We start from the raw sequence: 22,544 nt of genomic DNA on the forward strand, positions 1-22,544 counted from the left end.
AAAAAAAAATGATATTAAATAAAAAAAAATTTTTTTTTTTTTAGTTAATTAAAAGAAAAAAAAAAAAAAACTATATATATATATATATATATATATATATATATATATATATATCACACACGATGTCATTTTTTAAATAAAACACATTTAAAAACTTTTTTTTCTTTTTCCAAAAATAGTTTTAGAGACATTTTTATAAAGCATTGCATCACACAATTTTAGGTAGTTTTCTAGTTTCCCATTCACACCCCACAAGCTCTTACCCAAAGGAAAACTGCTTACTTTTAGGCGAGGCACTGGGACTGTTGGAGGCAATCTGGCGCATGCGCCCTCCGTGACAGCTCAGCGCCACCAGCCGGGAGATAATGGCCGTCTTCCCATACCCAACGCTGCCCACCACCACCACTCCGTGGTTTTCACTGGACTCGCTGGCCTTCAGCATGTCCTCAAGCTGCTGAAACAGCCAGTCTCGGCCGACAAACACAGAGTCTGTAGTGATGCTGGGAACCTCAAACAGCAGGGGCTTGAGCATGATGTCTGAAGGTTTGTAGGGAGCAAAGCGTCCTAAAGTAAATGTGGGGGGGGCGGGGGGGGGGACACATCATAATTAGTCATGGTGTCAATAATAAAACCTTGCAGTATTAGTGTGGAATGATTAACTAGTTACATACAAAATGAGTCCCAATATATTTATTTTTTTCCTTTGGGTGTTCAAATGTTTGGCCAGTACAAAAAATAAATGGCCCAAGAATTTTGGACTTGTAATATCAGAATTGGCTGATATACTTTATACTGGCCCTGATCTGTGAATTTACTGAAATCCTATTTAACTGCTGTGTAACACCAACTGCTCAGTTTCTTGGTTGTAATATAAAATTATTTATCTTTCACATAAATGCTCTTTAAGGCTAAAGCTTCAAAAAGTCAACAGTCAGAGTTCCTTCTAAAATATCATTTTTGGAAACATTGTTCATTTATTTAAAAAACATATGGTTGAAGAAAATATATATATGTGGTAATACAGCACATGTAGACATTTTGAGATGTACAAAAAAAAGGAAAAGAAAGAAGTTAGTGACCTATATTCTGTTTTGTAAAGTGGGGGGCACCGTAATTCTTTTGAGCTGGCATCATGATTTTTGGCTGTTTGTGAGAATTAGTTTTACAAGACAATAAAACAAATGTGTTTTTGCTTTTTATAGTTCTTAATTAGAAACGGGGACTGGTAGGTCAGAGCTTTGCAAAACTGGTGTTTGAAAATCAGCCACAAAGTCCCTGATGGGTGCATGTTTGGTTTGAATACATTTTCTAGAGCAAAAAAAAAAGCTACAATTTAAAAGAGATATAAAAATAAAGTAAAACATTTTGGAGCAATTCTCATTATTTGTGCCAAATGGAGATTCTGCATTTTTGACAGGACATATTCTCCTCCTACTACTTTTAACTGGATTTCTACAAAACTCAAAGTAATAACTTAGAATCTGTTCTGTTAAATCAGCTTCCAGTTTGGGTTCAAAAAGCAGAAACCCTCTTAACCTTCCCTGAATAACCATGAAAAGTTGCTTTTAACAGAATCCTGTAGTTATAATTGCTTGGGTGACCCTGAAATATTCATTAGTTGTGCTGGTATTAGCCTAAGGTCCTGCAGGGCCTCAGTTGATACACACCAAGTACCTCTCCTCCACTCCTTGTGCTCTTCTTTTTTTAATTATTACACAAGACATACAGGCTTATCTCTAAGATTGAGCATTTTAAGTTCATCTTCAACTTCTTTTTGAGGATATTTCTGAATCTTATTTAGTATTAACGTGTCTATCTCTCTATATTAGACTAAGGTCCTCAAATGCAATTGAATTTTGTCCATTTATTGTGAATCAGAAGTGGATCAAAAAATGGGTGAAGCTGAATTGACTTGAATCACTGCTTCTGTCCTGTTTTCATTGTCACTCAGAGGTGAAAATCTAAATGCCCAAAACTTTGAGTTACTCTAGTTTTCATTAAATATTCCTGTTGAAGTTTGTCTAGGGTGCTCTGCAGAGCTGTGTAACACCAACTGCTCTCTTCCTCTTTCACACACAACAAACAAGATAAAGATAGCCGAACAAATAAAAACACGACACACTATTCTTAATGCCAAACATAAACTAAAAACCTACCAATGTGCATTTCACAAGTCCTGGATGCACACAGAATTATTTCGTTTCTGCGGTTAGACTCTTTCTAAACGTTGGTCTTAGGTTTAAAAGTGCTGTTTATATGCAGCTTAAAACAAGGCGGCATTCAATTGTGGATTTTTGCTGATGTACAGGAAAATATTCAAATGTACTACTGCCTTCTAAAGTGCGCTTCAGTACAAAGTATCTAACGAGACCTTTGGAAAAATTAAGGTTTAATGTGATAGACCAAGTGAACTAGGAAGAAAAAGATCCATAAAAATCTGTTTAGATAGGAAAAAGCTGATCACTGCAGTCAACAGTGGACAGATGTGGATGATTTTCTTCAGCAGTCACGGAGAAACTAGTTAAGACACATGGAGCTAAATACAGAGAAATTGTGGAGAAAAAGCTGCAAAAGACTTTAGGCTGAAGCAGAGGTTTAACTTCCAGGGAAAACATTATGTAAAGCTACATCTAATTGCAACCAAAAAGTTACATTTCAGAGTCAAATTCAATACAGGACATATGAATAGATTTGAAAATGTATCTTTGAGGATACTCTTGATTCAATCTGTCTAAGTTTGAGCTAATGGGCAAAAAATGTTGGCATGTGTACATCCAAAGCCAATTGAGACAGATGTCATCTGTAATCAAAGAGAATCGTGATCCTACAAATATTGATTCAAGTGGGCTGAATAGAATGAATGACACCATTTTCATATTTGAAATATTGTTAACGTACACTTTCCCTTCCATTTTGAAAATATTCACTACTTTGTGTTCGTCTATCTCAGATGATTCTAATGCAGTACATTAAAATGTGTGGTTGTGACATGACAAAATGTAAAAAAAAGTCAGGTAAATACGTCTGTATGGTCTTAAACTCTACCTAAGAAATTTGGTGTTTTCAAGAACTGGTCGTGATAATGGCAGGAAAAACTTAACTATCCCAAACCTGGATATCAAGTAAGCGCAACAATGTTCAACATGCAGCTTATTTGCAGTATTAACTGTCATTCACCTTTAGGGTCATGCGGTGGCCTCCCTCCTGTGTTGTGCCACGGCAGGCGAATGGACGTCCTCAGGGGCGTGTTACGCTGCTCATCAAGATAGCTCAGGTCCTCCAGCTTGGTGGAGCTGGTTGCTGCGAAGAGACACACGGGTCAAAAAAAAAAACAGCCGGTGAACAACACTAAATCAGGAGGACTGCTTTTATTTCAAAAACTGCAAAAATGTGAGATGGGAAGAATCAGTAGTTGAAGATTTTGTTGCACACAGGCTCCATCTCCCAGAAGATGAGTGATGGTGATGCAAGCCAGTGCGCTTTGACATTTGACGATTCCTAGAGGCAGTACTAGTAAACTGCAGCTGAAAGGATAGCAGTATCTTATAGTTAAGACAGATGTGCTCTGGTTGTCTGATTTCCTCTGACAGCTATAGCAGTAAGATGTCCGTCCCCTCAAACAGCACTTTTGTGCTGTAGGGAGAGGATGGACTACCTTTGTTTCTCCTCAGACAGAAAGAATAAATCAATCCTATGCCAGTTGCAAAGGCTTAAAGAAGCTTTTTATACTGCAAGTTTATTCAGACGTTCAAAAATGACTCATTAGAAACAATCTGCTGATTCGTTATCCACATGCAAATATTAGTAAGCCAATAAATATTAGATTTTTATTATTTTATTTTTTACCGTCTTAAAAACATGCACTTTGTAACTTGGATGTTAAACTCGCTCCAGATTTTATTTAATTTCAATCTGACTTTGTGCAGGGAGGAGTTGAGGTCTCCCAGCAGGAGACAATTTTGATCCCAAAAAGTCTCCAGATTAACTTCTGGAAATGAGTCGGTGTGATTGCACAGCAATTTAGCAGAAGGTTGAAAGCATGAGCTATGCCCTGTTAATATAATAAATATGTGTAACAGTGCAACAAGGTCTCTACTCCAATTGCAACTCATTTTTCAATCCCAACATCATCGAGCTGTATTCTGGTTTGGCCTTGCAGAAGAGCAGAATCAAAGCCTCAGTTATCTTCTTTATCTGCCTCAGATGGGAGAGACAATCACAAACACTCATCTTCCCCTCTTCACTTACTCTCTCCCACACTGAGTTGCGAACTCGCTCTCTGGAATGTCCCACTAATTAAAACACGTCTGCTGAAACTGCGACCGAAATGAGAGGAGGCCCCAGAGTTACTTTTATTGCAGCAGACTGTTCCTGGACAACCACTCTAGACATAAACCAATTTTCGGCAAATTAAATAAAACGACAACCGCACAAAACCGACAAAAAAAAGAAAAATAGTCGGTGTAAACCGCTACATGATGAAAAACGTGCGCAAATTCGATTATGATGCTACGACTCCTCACACCCAGCAGCACCGGCAGGAAGCACAGCAGGAATTCTGGAAGACTCTTCCAAAGCATGGGAATACCTGAACAGCGGCGCTTACGGGGAAACCTGGGTCCACACGCTTGGCTAACGGTTTATAAAACACCCACATAGGATGAGCTCTCCAGGGGTACAACAGCAATTCCTCACTTATTCCTCACAAGTAGAGCCAGTGGCAGCAGACAATGGCCGTCTTCTTCTTTCTGGTGCTCAGTCAGTCACAGCACCCACAACAGTAGGCACTTGCTAAATGAATGCAAAGAGTGTCACCCTCCCCGTCTCTTTGTACTTTTAACTCACGGGTTTAAGACGTAATTTCTGTCCAGGTGCCTTATGAATTTGAATTTACATACTACCTTTGATAAGGAAGCAGCAGAGGGTGAAAAATTGGAGAATTAAATGAAACAAAAAGGTCAGCTAGGAGATTTAGTCTTTGGGCTCTGAATACTTTATAATTGGTTTTAAATATACTATTCTTAAACAGACCTTTACAATAACACTCCTGAGTGTGGACGATGTTAGTAAGGAAAGAAAATTATTTGTCAGGATCAATAAGGTGTTTAAAATGAAGTCAAAGGCAATTTAAAAAGAAACTATTTTCTACAATGTGAAAGAGGCTCAGTCTGCCAGCAGAGCACAAGACTTTAGGCAGAAAACAGGAAGGCACAGACCAAAATGTTAGAAACGCAAGCCACCTTTTGGGAGTCTCATAGAAAGGTCTGCATTTTGAACATAGAGCTGTTGATGTACAATGCTAACGTCAGTCAAAAATAAAAGTCAAGTAATACTTTATTTTATTATCGCTTCTCTCTCATGCATGACGTTCATAGATCTAGTTATTATAGAGTTCTTAAATAGTAATTAAAACCTGCTAAAATCAGGTAAACTTTACAAAAACTGGATACCGGAAATCGTCCAGATAATCCTGATCAGTACATTTCTAAACAGAACAGCAACAAACTTTAGTCGAAGTTACTGATATGAGAATGTTTTAACATTGGCACACCATTATCCCTGTCTGATATCCTCTGTGCTGCACATGTATTCCCCATTTCTCCTTTTTTTTTATCAAGTCCCTTTCAGTTTTGTCTACAAGTCCTTTAAAGCCAAGCCAAAAATGAAGATCACATTCAGCTGTGAACACCGTTCTTTTCCATACCGTCTGCATTTCTTCCCATTCATGCATGTGTGCTCATTTAAAAAAAAAAAAAAAATCCCATTTGATGTCTTGAAGTTTGAGTTAGCAATGACTTTGAAGTCGTAAAAAATGTGCCAGGCTGATGAAAATGTGACTCGTTTCCCCCTCAAGCTGGTTTGCACTTTGAAATCTTCAGTTTCATGTTCCTCATGCCCGAGCAAAGAATGAGACAGAAACACCTTTGCTCTAAGATACCGCACCTCTCGGCATTCACTTTCCTTGACACCACTCCAATTTTGTGACCAAGACGATCTCATTAAGTTCTGGAAAAAAAAAAAAAAACGCAGCTTTGCTCTCTAATTCTACTCATTGTCTCCAAGGGCAATTCAAAATATTTGTTCACTTTAACACAGATGGAGATCTGAACGCCTGCTGTGATAAAGCAGGCAATAGCAGCTAATTATTACTGCCATAATTATCACAGCCTAATCCTCTAAATATAATTTTTCTAACGCTCACCACAGTGGAAAAGAAAAGTTTGAACTGATCCACACATTATTTTCATTTTCATAAGCCTATAATGTTTCATGAAAGTCCTAGCATTTGTGTCGAGGCCTTACGAGCAAGAAACTTTCTATACTGATGAAAATATATTTCCAACTGTTTTACTGTTTTCCAAATTGAAAAACAGTAAAAATACACAAGAATAAAGACTTTTAATTTTGTGTAGCTTCATAAGCTCAAAGCTGTTAATTTTGGTGCAAGGGAATTATTAGTATTTTATGAATATGTGTTGATATGCATTGATAGCTACAATTATCAAATGTATTTTGTATCTATACTCAGTGTTCAAACAAAAAGAAATACAGTTTGTGAACTGATAGAGCTCATGCTAAACATTATATATAAATAAGTGTCCTTTTTACAGGTATCATAAGTTATTAACTTGCCTAATTGTATAAGTTATTGTTGGTCTTTAGCAATCAGCTGGAATTGAGGGTACTCAAAATAAATTTTGAATAACCTTGATTGGAGTAAATAAATACCGCAAAACATTAAAAAAACAACAAAAAAAGAATGATGTAATTATTAAAAATATTCAAGAAAAACAAACTTCATACAATACTAGAGGTTTATGAAAAGATTTTTTTTTCTATAGAAGTGCAAACAGTGGGATGTTGTCTGTCAAACTCCGAGGGAGAGACTTTATCCCACACTCTACTATTTTAAGACTGGGCATTTAACAAGTCCTGATCTTTCAGACGGGTGCCGCTGAGAGGGGTTTGCAAACTCAAAAAAGATTGATCCCTCAAAGAGTTTTTCTTTTCCTCCTGCTGTGACACAGAGGCATCAAAACAGCTCTGGAAACGGGCATTTTTGAAGATGCCTCTGTGACCTTTCCGAAATGTGCCGGAGGGTATGAATGGCTTATCTGTTTTCGTTTGACTTGCGAACTAAACAGATTAGTGACTACATGAAGCTACGGCCGGATGTGAATTCCACGGCTCCCTGGAGACATCACAAACAACCATGATATGCCGTCTTTAAATAAGGAAACAAAGAGCAAATAAAAACAGCAACAATCATAAGAGCTCCCAGCATTCAAGATGAAGTGAAACTATGTCAACCTGCTGCGCTGGAGCAGACTGGTGCCAGTGTATATTTGATTCAGAAAGCTATTATTTTTTTGTTTATGCCACACTGTTGCAGAAATTCAAGACACATTTGTAATTACGATCTGACCTCTGCAAACACTTCGGAATCACAAATTAGATTCTCAAAAAAAAAAAAAAAGAGCCAAAAGGACTTTGAAAAACAGAAGGCATCTGAATTTTACCTTTTCAGACTCTTAGAGAGACAAACCTGTCAGAAAATCTGGCTTTTCATTCTCCACGTTTTTTTTTTTTTTTCAAAGAACACAAATGAAACTTGGCCCCATCATTTTTTGATGAGGTAAGCTCAGAGCAAGACCGCTGCCAAAGGAAGAGACAACTTCAGAATATAAACAGCGAGTGCGTGCAAAAGCCCAATACACGACATAAGGACCTGGAAGGTAACAAATCACTCCTAAATTAAATAAATGCACTGTGATGTCATTCATCTCCCACATAGCGGGGTTATTTCACACTCCAAATCTGAGCAACACAATCACAAGCAGCTGAACACATGACTTAAAAACGGTGGAACTCCTTATTTGGCCAAAACTAATATGGATCTTTGATTTTGGTAAACGGGTCTGCTTTCTAAAATATTTAACTGAGATGCTTCAACAAAATGAAGCATGCTATACGGGGTCATTAAAAACTGATACATGTCAAGGCAAAGATGGCAAAACCACAGGCAAGTCAAGCAGCACATTTTACAACATAAACACGCTGTCAGCACAAAGTCAAAGAAATTATTAAACACGGAGGTGGAGGATTGATAGTATGGGAATGCACTGCAGCCATGTTAGCTAAAATTTTCTGTTTTACTGCTCCTGGGGTTAGAAGTTGTTTTTTTTTTTTTACTAAACATAAAAGGATGTTGTGATTAAAGTTTTCTCTATTTCTGTGAACACAGCACTACCCCTCCCCTTTAAACCAGCAAAGGTTGAGGTAGAAACACTGTTTTCACTTGTCTAAGATCACACACAATAATCCTTAATCCTTAAAGTGGATGATTGTCAGCTTTACACCAGGTCTCCTAGGCTTAATATCACATTGTTTTTACCCCTGTATCATATTTTCCTTTAATGGTATTCGGTCAAAGTTTAGACAGAGTAAAACGTTAATCACTGCGATTCTGAGTCAATGCATCAGAAACGGGAGCAGCTTTTATTAAAATGAGCTCATCACCATTTCTTCTCCAAATATAATTTTCTTCAGGAGAGGCATCCGTGCCTCGCCGGGGCACCTACGCAGCCCAGTCGCAGCCATAAATGAAGTCGTCTTACCGCGTCCTTGATGTCCTCTCCCATGGTTTTGTCACACAGCGTAAAATCTAAGGTGTGAACTGTCAAGGGCCCCAAGAGGGCAATGCTGCATAACTATGACATCAACCCATAAAACAAGCACATGTATACTGCCAAATATTTCCTGGTCTGCTAGCTTTATGAGCCACAGTGTGTCTGGCCTCTTAAGCTTTATGGTACAAAACATAATGGATAAGAAAGATGCAATCCAGTTAAAAAGGTTAAGGAAAACAATTAGCAGTCAGTGGACACAAAGTGCTTTTCGTTGTTACGGCTTCAGACATGCGACTTATTTTTTTATTTTTACAGTTGAAAACGTGTCCGCTCGAGCAATTTCAGTTCAGTTACCTGCTTCCAGAGTGGAAGGTGGCATATTTCAGTGGCAATACTGTACACCAGATGATTTTGTTCTTTGTCCCTGTGTAACCTCACTTTGTATGCAATATACCTCTTGCCGAAGAAATGTTTCAGCCTCTGTACACAACACATACTCCCGTCTGTCAAACAAATGCTGAAGTCATGACCTTAGTGTTTATGTCGTCAGTTCAAGCATCTATAAACCCGACCCTAAGCTTGCAGACGTTTTAGGTCCGGAAAAACAAAATCCAACTGTGCATACTGTCCCTTACTTTTTCACAATTTGTAATGTTACAGCTGCAAACCTTAATGTGTTCTATCATGAATGTATGTGACAGACCAACATAAAGTACTGCATAGTTGTTTTATTAATAAAAAATATGAGAAATGTGACATTGTGTAATTCTGAGCCTCTTCCGTCGATATTTCAGAAACACCTTTCACTGCAGATACTGATGTAATTCCTTTCAGGAATGACTCTCCAAGGTTTGGACAGCTACACACTGAAATGTTCAACCATTCCACTTTGATTAAAGTACAAATAGGTGGATTTCAAACAACATTTGTTCACACCTATTTTATTTTTAGGGCTTTAAGAGTAAGTCATTACAAAACAAATGGCCCATTTTTCAAACATTTATCTGTAAAACATTTTTAAAAGCTGTGCATCATTTTTGTGGTTGTGGCTCAAAACCGCTGTACTTGCATACAGAGCTATGAACTACTACATCATTGACAGTATATTATACAGGAGAAACTAAACACCGACTGTGATCTAATAAAATCTTGGTCCAAAATAGAGTAGAAATTAATAGCTCATGAAGGCCAGTTTAACAACAGGGTCAATGTCAAAAGCAGTCACAACAAAAACAGAAGCGAGGTGGAAGGGTGAGACCAGGGAGTAGGAAAGAAGGGGGAGACATGAGTGGAGAAAAGAGGGTACTGGGGAATATCAACAACTGTGACAGCTGTGTGAATATCGTGAGCCAAACCACAACAGGGAGCTTTAAGGGAAGGAATGCAGAACAGATCAACCAGACAGCAGGTTGTGCTTGGAGCTGACATAGCAGCCAGTGGCCGAGGCACAACACACAGCAGCTGCCTAATCCCAAACTTCTGCCCCGACGCCCAGCTGCGAAAAGCAAAACCTGTACTGATTTCTTTTATATCGCTTCCTGCTCCTGGCCATTTGTATCGCTCACCTGCTTGGACTAAAATGACATTTCACTTGCCAGCCCCCAGGCAGAGCTCTCTTTTATCAGAGTCAAAAGAACTTGACTGACCAAGCTTTTCACCAAGACGGCTACAGTAGCACATTCACACAGATAGCTTATTTGCAACATTTTCCAAGAACAGAGAACGTCCTTACCAGCGACAGAGTTTGGCCTCGGCATTATGAGGGAGGATGATGCCTGCGGTGGATACGGATTAGGCCCGTCGGATGTGTGACCTAGTGGTCGTGGTGGCCCCTGTGCTCCGGCTGGTGTGTGGGGCGGCGGCGGCTGCTGCTGCTGCGGGTCTGTCCTCGACGGGGTGTCAGCTGGTGTTGCCGTGGCACTACTGGACTCTTCTTCCACCACGGGAGAGCACGTGTCAGCCCGCACGCTCTGCGCCAAGCCATGGCACCCGGTGCTCCTTAGGCTGCCATCTTTACTCCACTCGAGGCTGGAGCCGCTGCGGTCGTCATTCTCTGAGGAACTAGTGATGGTGGCTAAATGGAGACAGAAAACAGAATTTGAGCCAACGAGGAGGGATAATAGGAGGGAAAGAGGCGAGATAAATTAGAGCAGTGTTCTTTGTGTGATATGAACATTTATCAGTCTTAATCTTCACTGAGACACTGAGCTGTAATGGAACTTTGAATAACTCATTGCTGCTGCTCATTGCTCTTATCAACGCTGCTCTGAAACTCATTTTCAATCGACAGCGACCGTCTCTGTGCACTAATAAAAATTTTTTAAAAAGTAGGAGACATGGCAGCTTGGATTTGTTAAATTAGTTTAAGGATTTGGCTCAGAGGTCTTGCTTTAAATGAGACTATTCATTCAGCTTTATACGGTGAAAACAGTAATTAGATACAGCACAAACAAAAAAAGAAATCCACACCCAAACATTCAGGGAGAAAGAAGACGCAGGTCTAAAAACATTCAAGTTTAGACTGGAGTTCTGTTTAGGTGAGAACAAATCCTCCAATCCTATAAGAAAACCATCAAACACAAACATGTTCTCTGAGAGGAGAGAGGCGCACAGAAGGTAAAAACAAAAAACAAACATGGACGGAGAAATCAGTTGGCGACTAGAACTGCATGATCGTCTTGATTGCTCATGATGGGTGATTGGCCGTTCAGAAGGTGAAAAAAAATCAGATATCAGCTTTGTTTAGAGAATGTATAATACATTTACACTATCAGTTCAGCAGCAACAGCAATCTTTGGTTTAGGTGGAGCTACTGAGGAAAGAAATCTCATTTTGTTTTTTCTTGAGTTTTTCACAAATTAAGAGAAGGGCTGTGCTGTGGCACAGTTGGTAGCAGTCTTGTCTTGCTGGAAGAAGTTCTTGGATTTGAATTCTGTTGTCCAGTTACATAGTTTGCTTGCACTGCTCTGTGAATGCGTGTGCTTCTCTAAATTTTCCCCAAGTATGAGTATGCACGTGCATGGCGGTTTGTCTTGTATGTCTGCGTTGTTGTGACTGACTGCCAGTCTATCTAGGGTGTGCATTACTTCTCACCCAATGATGGCTGGCACATATGTAAACAGTTATTGAAATGGAAACTGTCATTTCTCCACAATAAAGCAAGACTTTTACCAGATAATAGAAAGGCTGAACATAGAGTGAAATATTTGTTTTATCCCTTTGAGCTTTCAAACTTCTGTCTGCTGTGGAAACCACTAGCTTCAGAAACATGGACCATCTTTTGGAAGCCTGACAGTTACTAAACGTTTAAATAATGTTACCCACATTTTTGCAGCTATAAGATCCAAACATTATAATAGTCGACACAATTTTGTCTATATTTTACAATAGCAAAATCACGTTTTACAGTGTGACATCTCCACAGCTTTCAACATAAATGGACTGCAACTGTTTAACCAGGAAGAGCAAAGTTTTTTTTTGTTGTTTTTTTTTTTTTTGGAGGGCGCTCCAACATGTTCTTGAAATTAAAGTGTTAAAGGAGCAGTGTTATGCATTTTCCAGGCACATAGTGCCATTTCCACAGTCTGTGAAAATGGGATTGCCCAGCTACTTGTCAAAATTTCATAATGCTATAGCTCTGCGTCATTATTGGTAAAGCAAGGACATGTGTCAATCGAAATCATTCGTATGTACAATAACATCTCACCCTGCTCTGGATTACTTGGCATCCTAAACTAAAAAATGGTTAATTATTCACATCTAAACAGACTTTTCTTTTACGTCATTTAAAAAGCCATTTTCAGTAATAACTTCAGGTTCCCATGTCCCTTTTTATCCAGTCTATGTTGCTAAATAAAGGAATTCAATTCAGTACAAAGTCAAATTATTGTGCTTTTCAAACCAGTCAGGGTGAAACTTCAAAGAACGGGGAACATTAATCGCCGACAGGAATCTGACGTGCAGCACAGCTTTGTTCTTTTCGTTGGAACTACTTTATCAAGGTAGGGGAGAGAGATGTCTCAGCCCAGTGGTTCTGATCATTTCCCAACCCCCTCTATTTGCACACAAATTAGTAAAACCCTGAATTTTAATTCAGCTTGATGCCTATGAGGGAACAGTCATTACTTGTTGCTCCTCTAACAACGTTAGGTGTTGCTAATGCAGCTAAGATGAGCGAGGAAGAACCATTTAATCTCGTCCTTAATCTTCGTGTATTTCACAGCTCCTTAAAGTATAAATTATCTCTAATATTTCTGTATTTCGGTGCCTCGTCATGAACGGTTGTTCACCTAACAGCTGCAGTCTTTTCCTCTGTCTGCACAGAACAGTGTGGGGTCATAGACGTTGTTAGAAACCGGAAATGTGGGCTGAACCCAGGGATGTCATTTGGATTTTAACTGCTGAAGATTTAATGAGGGCAGAATTAAAAACCCTCTATTTATTCATTTGGCCCCAAATTACAACTATAACTCAATTTTGTCCCTACCACCAATGATGACAGTCTGTGCTGTCTGGGTTTCAAAAATGACAAATTTAGACAAGTGGAGAACAAAAGAGTAATTGGACTCCACAAAGTCGAGAAAAGATCCAAACACAAACCTCACGCGGGACACGAAGAAAGCATTGTCGTTAAAAACTCAAAGATGTAAGATGTGTTCATAGATGTTGAAGCATCACTTCACCAAGATTGGAAATAACTTAGTCTAAAAGCGTCACATTTGGGCTTATTTTTGTTCTGCTTTTTTACTTGATGAATAGTTTGATTTATAAGAATTAATACTTAATTCACTGTAGATTAACCATTAAAGAATTATACAAAATCAACTCAGATTCATTCAAACTACTAAAACATCAGGTTATTCCCTCGGTTTTACATTTCTGTAATGAATACATTTTACAAATTGCATGATGTGAGGATTTCAAATTGAATGCATTCTGAACATTGAGGAGCCTCTTGTTAAGGTGCACACTATTTAGACCATCATCATTTTGCAGAATTCCAGCAAATGTTTAATCATGATTTGCATCGGCACCTCTGGCAGGAAGATAGTATATCACGGCCTTCATAAATTATTCAGCGCTGAGCAATAATATTACTTTAGGGGAGGCAGAATGACGGACTCATGGCAATCAGTTATAGAAACGCTGCAGAATTAGAAATCCAAATGTTGCGTTATGGATGGCTTTGGCACATATTGGTTTCTGCTGCAAACGTATCAAGTGAGTCAGTTTCAAAGCGCCGTGGTGTAATTGTTGTTAGCATTAGAATGCATTTTGCTTCACCTGTGTGAACTGTAGAATACTTAAAAAAAGACAGACTGCAGTAAAAATGAAAACTTTATGGTACAGAGCCAAAGGTCCAATTACAATTTGTTACTCAATCATCCTTAAATACATGCGACGCCCATTTTCAGACCCTAACATCTGTGTGGCCATGTGAGAGTGTAGACGAATTATTGCATCAACAGACTATGCCATCTTCCTGTCAGCTTGCATAAATCCCTCGATGTCTTATAGGACTATTACAAGAGATCCAGCACAACGTCAAACTGCTACAACTGTCAGGACGACGCTCCCTCCTGCTGAAGCAGCTTCCTACAAACCAGCTGACTGACACTCAGGATGAATAACATGTCACACAAATGCTGCTCAGTCTTAACAAGCTTGGCAGAGCGACAGGTGACTGACATCGCACAGGTACGTTCCTTTGTTCGGCAGCAAAAACGACACACAGGGAATCAATTTTAACGTAAAGGGTCCTTATGTGAAACTCTTTACTTTCTGAGACTTTAGGGAGATAGGTGACAAAAAGTTTAAGAGTGTTTACAAGTTATTACATGCTTTGGCTTTTTCAGAGTTTTTCTAAATTCAACTGGAGATTTTACCACTGATGAACTGAAGGGGGTAGTTCTGAGGCTGCAAAGATTCTGGTCATTTTTCTAAGCTGCGCTGTTAATTTATACAGACAAGATAATGTATTACATATCACCGACTATTTGAGCAAAGGTCATTTAAAGCCTACTTTGGCCTGCGTTTAGCTTTAAGCAGAAAAAAACGGTGGGGTCTTTGGTCCAAAAACTAATTTATTTGGGGTAAAATGTGCAAGTCAGCCCCAGAAAAAAATATTGTGAAGATGCTGGATGCAGCTGGTGAAAAAGTGTCATTATTTACAGTGAAGACAGTCCAGAATTGACTTGGATTGGAAGATTACATAGAGAGGAAGAAGCTATTACTCCAAAAGTAAAATAAATTAAAAAAAGAGCCAAATTACCTATTACAAATGCACTTAAGGGAAAATGAAATTCACAACTTCTGTTGTCAGTTGGGATAAAACAACAAAGATTTCCCATAACTGTCACTGTTACTTCTGGAGGAGAAAGAGGGAAGGTTAAAAGTCTAAATACACCATCTAAATTACGAACAATCGGGAGGTGGTATCATGATGAGGGGTCATTTTGCAGTAGGATGGACCATTTCCATTGACAAAATGGATGGCACCACATAGAATATCATGTGGAAATTGAAGCAAGATCTCAAGACCTCAGCAGGGGAGTTGATGCTTGGGATTTCCAAATGGACACTGACCAAACACACTCTGGTTGCCATGAGGCTTAAGGACAATAGATTCAATGTTTTTTGCATTACCATCACAAAAACTTTATCTCGGTTCTTTAGAAAACCTGTAGGCAAAGTTGACGAGGTGTGTGCCAAGAAGGAGACCTACAAAAACCTGACTAGGTTACCAGCTCTGTCAGGAGGAATGGAACAAAATCAAAGCAAACTATTCTGGGAAGATTGTGCAAAAGATACCTAAAAGATTAGATCCAAGTTAAAAAAATCTAATTCTACCAAATGCTGAACAAATGAATGAAAGCTGCTGGATTTAAAGGATACTTTTAATCTCTTAAAAAGTCTCCTGCTCATTATTCTGGCGTTTAACAAAGACGACCAACATTGGTAATCCTAACTGAAAAGACTTAGTCGCAATCAGTAATTTTAAAAATCCCAACCAAAACATCCCTGCTAAGAGAGATTTATCCATTCTCACTGTTTTCCCCTGAACTCTAAAAGCTTGCCGTCAACGGATGGAGAGGCGCTGTACCGTACCTATGATCCCGCTGTCCTTGCTCTCCAGAGTGGAGCTGGGGCTGGTGATGGTCCCACAGGGGCTGGAACGACTGAGTGGGGGACGACTTGTCGTGCTGTTGAGAGTGGAGCATGGGCTGTCGGTGCTGGGAGATGCCGTGCTGCTGGTCAGGGTGGAGCAGGGGCTAATTCCCTGGCTGGTCAGAGTGCACTGAGGAGAGAGAGAGAGACCAGAAGAAAAGGGCTTGGATACAACAAGAAGGTGTTCTGAGATTAAGCAAAAATCAATGAAAGCTCAGGTAAGCTTATCACCAGGACAAGGAATCACATATTTTGTAAAGCAAGCAATATTTTTGAGTTTTATCCTGGAGGTAAAATGCAGCATTCAAAAAAAGAAAGCAAACAGAAAAAAGGGGCAGATTTGATCTAACTTCACAATCTGTTTGACCTGAATCATGTGAAACCAATAGATGACATTCCTTAGCAAATAGGCATGGGTTTCACATGTGAGCATGACACACAAGCCGAAGGGTGTGAGCTCTGCAAACGGCACAAGCTAAATCAAAATACGCTGAGATCCATGTGTTAGAGAAGTCCAAATAAACCCAAAGAAAAATGCACATTAGAAAAGACTCTGTCACGACACAATAGACAGCTTTCTAAAGTCATCAAGGTTGCCTGACAACCAGACAACAGGCTGAGTCTCTGTTTGGAATCAAACAAAAAAGAGTGCACATCCAAATTAATCCTTGTTTGCTCCATTTCGTAATTTTCCTTCAACTCAATGGAAAGTAAATGAGGGTCATCATTGATTCTTTGTAAGAAAAGCCAAATCACAGCAGACAACAGAGAGAATGACTAATCATCACTCTGCAACTTTTCTATCCACTATTGCTCACATGAACTTCAAGAAATAAAATATTTATTGTTTTGTTTTGTTTTTTCTGTGGAGAACTTTTCAGACGACAACACTAGGTATAATGGGTGACATTGTTTGCATATGGAAAACAGTGCCTTATGCAAATCTGTAAATGTAATCAGATACCTTGAACCTTCTCACATATCATATAACAACCACAAACAATATATTTAATTGGGATTTAATGTGATAACACGATATAAAGCATTGCAAAATTGAGACATGCAAGCTAATTGATTTCATACATTTCTGCAAATAAAAATCTGAAAAGTGTGGCACATTGCAATTATGAGAACCGACCCTAACCTGGAAGCCATCTCATGAGGATGGAGATTGTTTGACCATCTATTTTTAGGTTTTACTGCAGATTCTTAATTGAACTTCAACCAGAAGCATGTTAAGAGTTTCTGCTCTGCTTGGAGTCTCGAGTCTTTGAAAGCCTCCAGCTGGTGTACTCTCTGATCTAACCAGAGCATCATCTTCTACATGTTTGCTGCATCTCCTAAATGACTAGTCACGATCTGCACATCAGACTTCTTATGGCTTTCTGTCAACAACGGCTTTCTCCTTTCCGTTTTTCGCGATCAAGGTCAGATTTGTGGCATGCACAACTAATTGTTGTGCTGTTGACAGATTCTTCCACCTGAGCTGTGGATCGCTTCAACTTCTCCAAAGGTACAATGAGCCTCTTGGTTGCTTCTCTGGTCAATACTCTCCTTTAGTTTTTTTTTTTTTTTTTTTTTTTTTTTTTTTAAATCTCACAGAGCATTCAGCAATGCTCTGTGAGATTTTTAAAGCTCAGAATGTCACATTATAACCTAAACCTAAGTGATAAATCTCCCCATAACTTCATCGCTGACCTGTTTGTTGTGTTTCTTGGTCTTCATATTGCGTTTCAAGATATTTTGCTGCCTGAAGGACTTTCATTGATTTTTTTTTCTCTTAAAATGACTTTAATTGTAAAGTTGTAAACTTTTCAAATGGTTTAAACCTTAAACCATGTTTAATCATTAAAATTGTGAGCTCCCATTTATCCTGCTTGACACATCAGTGCATGACTTTAAAATCATTTTAGTCTTAAAAAGGAGAAAGAAGAGAGACTGGACTAACTGAATTTTCTTTGCGTTTCTCCAATCTAAGGTTCAAACAGTAGGAATAGAACAGTCAGACTAATAAATAGCTGCAACAGCGTGATTAAACAACTTGTAGAGCCGTAACGTTAACTACATGGCATTCTTTCTTTTTATATCTCTCCTTTCTGTAAACAAACAACCCAGTCGGAGACCAAACTGAGACTTCATAATTAGCTCTGAGGCAATACTAAAACACGCCGAGTTAAAGACGTGCTGTAAAACAGCGTCACGGAGGAAAAGAGAACTGCTTGCAGATGACAGCAACGTGCTCTGGGAGACCCGTGCACAAAAAGCCCCTCAAAGTCTAAACCATCGACCCACTCGTACTGGCCGTCCCCTCCTATGACACCTCCTGTAATTTATGAATCACGTTCCTAGAATCACCAGCTCAGCGTCATAACATGTCCTGGACATGAGATGGATGAGGAAAGCGCAGCATGCTGGGCTTTGCTCCACACAAAGTCCCAGCTTAATTAGCGGAGCCAAACAAACTGAGGCTCAGACCTAACATAACTATTTCTGGACCCGGGCTCAGATGCTCTTGTTACATTCTCCAGAGCCGCCCCTGAAATAGCACTTAAGTTACAGCACGACACCAAAGAGCTCGCACAGAAATAAAGGCACATGCAACCAATTTAAAATCTCCACTTACTTTCCCTTGTACAAATTTAACGCTTCAAGTTAAGTAGTCTCATAGTTACCATTGCTTGTTGTGGGGGGAAAAATGAATCCAACACGTACAGCTTGCAAACTTGTCCATAATACACTGAGGAAAAATAAGTCAAGTAGCATAATAATAATCCATTTTACTACTGGAGTGTGACAACTATTGTCTCCTCTGATTAGCTTCTCTATCTGTGAATCTTAGTGCTGCAGCAGTGGCAGCAGCAGCTGCTGCTGGGTGAGGGAGAGGAGGGAGGGAGGTGGAGGGAGGAGGAGGGAGGGAAGAAAAAAATTAAATACCTTCTTTTCATTCTTGTCGTCCATAGGTATGCGTGCTGTGCCCGGGATCCCTTCTCCCAGTAAAAAGCCCAGCCTTGTCATCAGTTCCTGAGTGGCAGGAGAGGAGGAGCTTGGCTGTTGCTCCGCTTGCAGCTCTGGAGATGAGAGAAGGAGTAAAAAACAGAGGGAGAGAAGTGCAGTTAGCCGGGAAGATTCCCTCTCTCTCTCTCTCTCACACACACACACTCTTTCTTCTGGCTGGGCCACACAGGGCCACGCTGCATGCCCTGCCCTCCTCAGCTCTGCTTTGAAATGCGTTGCTGCACTCCTCCAGCAGCTGCTGATGTACTGCAGACCCGTAGAGGGCGAGAGGAGAAGACGAGTAAGGGAGAGCGTGAGGAGGGAGCTGTGGCTTGAGTGTGTGTGTGTGTGAATGCATGTGAATGTCTGGCATTGTTAAGAAAGCAGAGGCTCTATGCATGTCCAGCAACATGCTTTGAGTGCCAATTCCAGGGCTTTCTGCTTGTTTACAGCTCTCACTCATAAAGCCTCTGAATATGAATGAGGTGAAACAAGGCTTTCTGAGGCAAATCTTTAACTAACTTTGTTCAAGCATATATATATATATATATATATATATATATATTGTTTTGGATTTATATATCCAAAACAATACATTCCATTATCAGAGTTATAAGCAACCATGATTCACACAAAAAAAGTTGTCTGAACACCAATGTGCCATGTTTTCAAAGAGTAACTCAAAAACCTAAATGTCAGAATATAGATAATGTCCAGATATTTATTAAATTAACTTTCCTCTGCTGGTTTGCTGGAGTGCTGGTTTCAAGCATATTAACAGAAAGTTGAGTGGAGAGAAAACTGTGGTAGAAAAAGCAACACGGATGACCGAAACTCAACTGCCTCAATGACAAACTGCACTGATGACATAATTCATGTGAAAAGAAGCCCAAACAAAACCTGAGTGCAAATGTTACATCGTACCATACATTAACAAAATGCTCATATGGACAATGATTCTGTGTTGAATGTCTTTTTTTTTTCTGACCTTGTGGAATATCCAAGTTGTCATAGAAACTGGATTTGAAAGACATATTCACCAAAAAGAAAAACAGACACTTGAAATAAATTAAGATTTTAAACTCCTTTTGTGATCAAGTTCCATTACCTCATACCCAATTTTTTATCTCCACTCAAGTTTTCATTAACATTCCTGGAACAAGCTTCTTTAGAAATAACCTTATGGGACTTGGCCTCATGGTTGAGACTGTACACTAGACAACTGTCAAATCAATGAACGCCCCATGACTGTGTAGGTCATGACCTAATAGTATTGTATTAAAACTTTCATTTTATTGGCATAATATAATCTCCATTTTTTTTTTTTTTTTTTTGTTGAGAAATTGGATTTGATGTTGTCATTAGTTGGACATCATAACCATAAATACTTGCAATGTATCAAGCAGGATTTTAAATTTTGTAGAAGAGGTCTTGTACAATGAAACTGGTTGTAACTGGTTGTGCTCATAAGTCTTGATCTAACTGCAAGTACAGCTGTTCTTCCAAAGATCTATTATGCATCAGTGAGGTTGAAAATTACAGCAATTCTTTGAAGCATTATTTTTTTTTTTAAAAAATCACTTATTTTCTTAGCTCAGTCTGAACACAAATGTTTTGTCCATACAAACCACACACTTGGAAAATATTACAAGCAAATGTTATACTTCAACATTTTTTTTCCCAAGACTTTACAGAAGCTGTGAATAAAATGGTCAGGAAAAAATATAGTTTTCATGCATCATACATGTAGCATGCAAATGAAGTCAAAGCATTATCTTAGAGCAGGCGGACCGCTCCGTGGGTGAAAGATTTTAAGAAGCACAACCGCTTATTATCCAGCTCTCTCTGTCAGCGCCCGAGTCTCATCTTTTGCCCTCAGTCTTCCATGGTTATTAATAATGTTGACAGTAAATCTGATTAAATACAAACAAGTTCAATGGCGGAGTGTATTGCCAGGTCCAAACGTAATCACAATAAAGGCAGGACATTACACTTTTGGCACACAAGTGGCTATAATAATAACATCCTCTCCTTTTAAGAACATAAATAATAACTATTGTTGTTATACTAAAAAGAAAAGCTGACTGGTGGATTTTTTATTTTTTTTTTTTTTAATGAGTGCAATGCAAAAGCGAGATTAGTGCTTCCCATCTAACGTAATCTTGTGACCAGCTGTTTGTTACTTTAATAACACTGAAGTAAGCTGGAACCATTTGTTGAAAATGCTAAGATACACATTTAATTATCAACAAAAAAAGCATAAGCGCAGCCAACGACACTTGAAGGGAACAGCCATACTGAGTGAATCAGAACCAAACCAAGTACTGGAGAAGACCCAAACTGTTAGAATACACATTTATCATCTCATGAATTGACAAAGGACGTTATTCCCAATTATAGCATTATGCCATAAGCTGTTGTTCTCGATTTAGTTTAGGATTGCAATGCTTTTATATAAACCGGCAAAGTTTTCACAAGCAAACTCACAAGTCTGTAAAAAAAAAAAAAAAAAAAAAAAGCTTGGAATATTGTCCTAGAGTAATAGATAGGATAGTTGCATTGTTCAAAATAGCAAGCCTACTCATAAGAGGAGAAGTCATGAGACATTACGGATACATCAGGGCTGACAGGACGTTTGATGCAATAAGACGCACAACACCTACAAGCCAAATAAACCTTTGGCTCCTGGGTCACATCAGTGACATCTACAGCTGTGAAATCAATGCAATATACACAACTAGACACAAACTTTTACATTTAGCCTTAACAATGTTATTGTAACATGGTGGAAAATGTATTTAGCTTAGTTTGGTGTAGGAAAATATATTATAACACCAGTTAGGCTTTGTGCTTGGGAACTTATTTTGAACATAAATGTAAAGTACAGAGTGTGTGATTCACCCTTCAGTCTGTTTATATATATACATAAATCAAGATGGACATTCTGTAAGAAAGTTAAGTGGCTATATCTGGGGAACATTTACTTTATAAATGTTTATGTGACCTAATTCGTTTCTCCTTACTGTAAAAGCCAAATGCTTTAAAGCCATCAACAATATAAGTGTCGGTAAAGTTTAACATCTGGCTCAAATAAGAGCAAATTAAAGTATTCATATTGTCTCACTTTTGCTTTCAAACCAGGACATGTATAAGTGTCCAGCTCAAACAAACTTCAGTTGGGGTCATTTTTAAGTAGTAAGAACATTTTTCACCATTTTCTTTCAGCATGTTTATGAACCAAATTAATTATCATTGATCATTCATTATAATAGGATGATGGCATCTAAAGCCTTACTGGCCAGCTTAACTGCAGCATAACATTTACCAATACATGTCAGCTTATGCACCACCTAGGATAGTCTCAGGGCTGAAAATTGTTCAGTAGATTGTGATTGTAGTTCCATTATTAATACAGATTCTCTAATAAATGATTTTTTTTATGATTTTGGTGTTGCATTGTTAAGCTAAGCACATTTATTGCAGGCTAAACCAGATGTTGAAACAAAGAAGTCTCCCAGTTATAAACAGGAGTCTTGTTATGCGTCTGTCAATGTCATACAGTCCCACATCTGCTTTAGAACAAAACAGTTTTGAATGATTCACCAAATAGATAAATACTATTCTGTATTTCCCTCCCTTGTATTTATTTACCCGTCATGTCTTTATCGAGACAGCCATTTTGAGATATTTAATGAATAAATGAAAAACAAATTACCTAGAAAAATGCAGACAAACTAGAGCGCTTTGTGGTTG

General features: G+C 38.7%; 1 protein-coding gene across 3 annotated transcripts in view; it reads right to left on the reverse strand.

Moving 5' to 3' along the window:
- Positions 1 to 22,544, reverse strand: part of tanc1b (tetratricopeptide repeat, ankyrin repeat and coiled-coil containing 1b) — a 103,512-nt gene that overhangs the window by 30,380 nt on the left and 50,588 nt on the right. For 2 of the 3 annotated variants that reach the window (XM_015057492.1, XM_015057489.1), the window contains exons 5-9: positions 18,732 to 18,865; positions 15,738 to 15,927; positions 10,363 to 10,704; positions 3,178 to 3,300; positions 283 to 564 (exon numbers count right to left, since the gene is read on the reverse strand). In XM_015057492.1, coding sequence (XP_014912978.1) covers positions 283 to 564; positions 3,178 to 3,300; positions 10,363 to 10,704; positions 15,738 to 15,927; positions 18,732 to 18,865 — 1,071 coding nt within the window. Of the gene's footprint in view, positions 1 to 282; positions 565 to 3,177; positions 3,301 to 10,362; positions 10,705 to 15,737; positions 15,928 to 18,469; positions 18,636 to 18,731; positions 18,866 to 22,544 lie in introns of those variants that run through there. The other variant, XM_015057493.1, reaches the window with a different exon arrangement.

Source organism: Poecilia latipinna, unplaced genomic scaffold, assembly GCF_001443285.1.
Source record: "Poecilia latipinna isolate Pla-1442-1.1 unplaced genomic scaffold, P_latipinna-1.0 Scaffold1467, whole genome shotgun sequence".
Lineage (NCBI taxonomy): Eukaryota > Metazoa > Chordata > Actinopteri > Cyprinodontiformes > Poeciliidae > Poecilia > Poecilia latipinna.